This window comes from Aplysia californica, unplaced genomic scaffold (assembly GCF_000002075.1).
Source record: "Aplysia californica isolate F4 #8 unplaced genomic scaffold, AplCal3.0 scaffold00047, whole genome shotgun sequence".
NCBI lineage: Eukaryota > Metazoa > Mollusca > Gastropoda > Aplysiida > Aplysiidae > Aplysia > Aplysia californica.
This window is the reverse complement of record NW_004797317.1, coordinates 567,498-572,027: the sequence shown is the minus strand read 5'-3', so window position 1 is coordinate 572,027 and position 4,530 is coordinate 567,498. Positions and strand designations below refer to the sequence as shown.

General features: G+C 39.7%; 1 protein-coding gene across 1 annotated transcript in view; it reads right to left on the bottom strand.

Moving 5' to 3' along the window:
* Positions 1–30: 30 nt before the first annotated feature.
* The window catches only part of LOC101859843 (uncharacterized protein DDB_G0287625-like), a 14,399-nt gene continuing 9,899 nt past the window's right edge, over positions 31–4,530 (bottom strand). Inside the window, exon 3 of the mRNA XM_005092487.3 lies at positions 31–2,670. Coding sequence (XP_005092544.1) covers positions 1,153–2,670 — 1,518 coding nt within the window. The 3' untranslated portion in view covers positions 31–1,152. The remainder of the gene's footprint in view (positions 2,671–4,530) is intronic.

Below are 4,530 nucleotides of genomic sequence, written 5' to 3'. Positions count from 1 at the left end.
ATTGATGATGATGATGATGATGATGATGATGATGATGATGATGATGATGATGATGATGATGATGATGATGATGATGATGATGATGATGATGATGATGATATTGATGGTTAGGTGGTGGTAATGGTAAAAGTGGGATCGTCATGATGGTTTCTGTGTCAGCATTGATGGTAATGATACGTTTGTTTCTTGGAGAGAGACGGTTGAACCATCATGACTATGACGATGACTCATTGCATTAGATTCTAAAAGCTTGCATTAAATAAACGACATTTTGTCCAACTCTATTTTAAGAGGAAACATCTTTTTTTAATCTCCAAATTAGTGAGGTTCTACTGTATTCTATAATTATCGTCAAGTGTGCTTCAAAATACACGTTCTCGAAGTCAAAAATAAACAGAAAAAGAATTTTTAAAAACTCACTGTGTTTATACTTAATAGGTGTATATATTGTACAGCACACTGACATAAGCACAGCTTATAGTGGAACAGAACTAGTGTCTTGTTGAGATCTAGTATGCCCATACTGCTTTGAATATACATCGTGCACTCAACGAACCTTTGGAGATATTCACAGATTTGCAAAACCCTAAACATTTCTGTAACACCGGAGTTTGAGCAAGTTTGAACATAAGCACACTGGGCATATCCACACTTAGCAATGTAAGTAATGCAATAGTTAAGAATTGTGAAATGTCATACTGACTGATTTATGGCACTTTTCAAAGAAAAAATAAAGTAAAACAGTTTCCATCGGTGGCCAGGAGAGTCCTTTCTATGTTGTTAAGGAGGGGATGCACACAATATGATACATGAGCCCTTCCCATATTTAGACTTAGAGTTTCCACTGCGCCAGTATTTCGTATCACTAAAATACGATTCATTTTGTTCAGTTTAACTCAAACGTTCAAGGCGTATTATAAAAATCACTGGAAATATTATCCTGTTTACAGGCATGTGGTTATAGATAATTTATAACCTCTGAGCATGTTCAACAATAAATAGCAAAGACTGTGTACTCGAGAAAATCAACGCATTATTGCATGTAAACCAAAACCACTCAACACAGATATTTTTTCAACAATTAATATTAATATGTTTTTTAAATGACCAAATCTATAGTTGCTACCTAGTACTGTATCAAGGTGTGCCTCCTTATGCTACAATCAGAGGCCCAATCACTTCTTTCTTTCTCCTCAACTCGAGTATATTGGTATCATTGTCTTCAGAGGAGAAGTCGTGAGTATTCTCTAGTCTCCTTTTAGTCATTCTGATTACATCGTTATTCTTATTAAAATCATTATCAGTTTCGTTATCATTAATGTTACTGTAATTGCTGCTATTATGACTGCTACTGTTGTTGTTGTTGTTGTTGTTGTTGTTGTTGTTGTTGTTGATATTGTTGAAGGTGGTACTACTTTCGCTATTGTTGTTGTTGCTGTTGTTGTTGGTGTCACTGCTCATGCTCAGATTCACTGCGGTATCACCCTCATCTATGCTGACGTAATTACTGTCATCCTGTGATTGGGTGGTGGTGTCAGGAACAGAGCTGAATACATTATGGAGATCTATCCTAGTCCCTCTGATCGCCAAAGACGTAGCAACTTCCCCAAAATGTCTTTTATCTATAGTGTTATTCTGATTTACGTCGGATTCTCTTTGCTCATTTCTTTGCCTATCATGGCGGCCTTCGTTCGACACCTCTAATTCTATATCACGGGGCTCTTCCGGGTCGCTAATGCTGCAGTCCCGACTGTGCATGTCTGAAATTTCCCGGGAAGCGTCCATACACCGAGAGTTCTCTTCTCCTCTTGTGTCCGAAGATTTAAAAAGTACATCTTCCTCAAATGTATTGCTTGGAGACAAACGTCTCTCGTTCTCTATATCAATGTCTGGTTGTTCTGTTATGTTCACAATGCCATTGTCATCGCTGTTTTCGCTTTTGTTATTATTGTCATCGCTTGTCTTGCTAGCGTTGCTGATCACAGTGTTGTTTAGATTGTCCAAACCACCAGAGGTCAAATAAGGACTCTCCCGCTGCTTCAGTTGCTGAACCAGAAACCCCATAGGCTGGGTGAATGGGAAGAAAGGGAGAAAACCCAAGCCTAGTGTCCCCAGCGACTTACATGCCTGAACGAGCGGGTACTTGGAATTGGGTCGTCTCCCTCTGGGGACTTTGGGCGCCTCCAGAAGTCGCTCGATACTGAACGCACCCGCTTTGTTTCCCATCGCGTTTCCGTGCGCACTTGGGGGTGCGTTCATTAACGCTTGAGCTTCCGCCGCGGTTGTTTGTCTGTCGCGCTGTTCAGAAGACATGGCAGAGACGTTATGGTCGCTGAAGCTATCGCAGCTCGTGTCGTTCCCAGAATTGGAAGCTGTGGGCGACAGGAAGTGATCCCCATGAATTCTCACCCCTGGACCTATCCCAGCTTTTGTTCTCTCCTCTAACGTCATCCCATTGATAGATTTCCTCTTTTCCTCCAGCTTCCTCATTCGTTCCTCTTGTTTCTTCCTCTTCTTCTCCATTCTGTCCTGCTCTCTTCGGCGTATTTCTTCTTCGTCCATCGGGTCCCCGCTGCAGGTTTGGGGATGGGCGTTGTGTGCGGGCCGTCCTGGACCCTTCTTCGTGTTTTCTTTCTTACGCCATTTAGCCCTTCTGTTCTGGAACCACACCTACAGTACAAAGAAAAAAGAATGCAGATGAAGGATTATATGATACAATTATGTGGTCTTTGAAAATTAGACAAGAAAAAAAAAGTTTGAAAATTAGAATATAAATTCTCTAATACGCTCAAAAGCATCTTCTTCACATAAATTGAGAGTCTCGTCAACTTCTCCTTTTTCCTTCTTTTCCTCCTCTCCTCCTCCGGCTCCTCCTCCTCCTCCTCCCTCCTCCTCCCCCTCCTCCTCTTCCTCCTCCTCCTCTATCATCATCATTATCATCAATATCATCATCATCATCATCATCCGTATCATAGTGAGTATCACAGCGCTCATATGACCTTAGCAGTTGCGAGCGCCGTAAAACCCTATACTACTACTACTGAGTATCACTACCAGGAGCAGCAAAGACAAGAATGAGACAGAAAATATTATCCTTTCAACGATCATGCCAATTCTATAATAGATGCAACGTATAAACTCCAGTTCAACACAACTTAAGAATATTTCTCAATTTCGTATCACTATGTCTCTAGAAGAAACTTTCGTTACTCATTCTTAAAATAGACAAAAAATGCTCAAATTTAAATCCAGCCAAAGCCACACCATCATCAACAGCACCATTGTCGAATAAGACAACACCACAGTGCACACGAGTGTCGCTGCTGTTGTCCTGTGTCAAGAAATCAAAGGGGGCAAAGATAGAGCCGAGTTTTGTACAGTGTCAAGATATTGGAACAAGAGCTCTTTCGACACAAGGTTGATAAAAAGAAGATGAAGTTCCCCATTCAAAGTCCATCTCCGATAGGACAAACTTAGTGATTGGAGAGCCACACAAACTCCCCAAATATCACATGTTTCAGAATATCTCTTATGAGATTTGAATCAGAAACAGCTAAACCAGAATCAAGTATTATACCAACTGAACTAACTGCTCACCGCTCAAGCCGAGATCTCAAAACAAACAAGATACAAATAGAAGAGAAGATTTATTGGCATGTCTTCGAGGCGTAGACTCCCAAGACAAGAAAGATCAAGAAAATACCCATCAATAAAAGAAAAGAGAAACAAATGGGAATAAAAATAACTTTTTGGGCTGACGACAAATCGGCAAAACTGGATGACAGAAGATCATCATTTATTGTATCCTCCTCGTCAGCAAGATCCACTTCTTTGATCGGTAATTTCATTTAAACATTTATTCATTCCACTCCCATCAGTTGCTGTATTTGATCGCGGTTTCATTTCTTCATCCATATTATAATACTCGGTCTGATGTTCTACATTTACTTATTCGATTTCTGTATTCATCAATATTACTTTATAATTCACTGAATCGTTGCGCTGTTTCTTTATTCATCAAAGCAATCTTTTATTCATATCACAACCGCGGGATGGGAGCGTTCTGTAAAGTCATGACCGCAAATTTTTATGCAAATGATGTTTGAATAACCATAACATCTCAGAAATCTGCTGGCTGAACCTAAGGGAAATAATATGAAATTAAAATAATAAAATATTGTCCGCGAGACCTCAGTTGTATAAGATACTTTTGCTGACGGCCAATCTCAGCTTTTATGATCAAATGTGTGTGTCCTCTTGATAAGTGCACGGAGAGGGAATGGCAAAAGATCTCTCTGCATTTCACGTTTTCAAGACAAGAAAGAAATTCTGATTTAATAAAATTATGCAGGCAATAAACCCTGTGGTTTGTTTTGGTGTCTCTCATGACTAAATATCTGTGCTACTGCTTGTATTTTTTTCCTTTGTCTTCTTTTCTTTTAATTGCCAGCTTTGTTCACTTTGTCGCTGCTGATGGTGTTTTTGTTTCTGTTGCTATTGCTATTGTTCCTTATTTTCTTTTAATTTGGC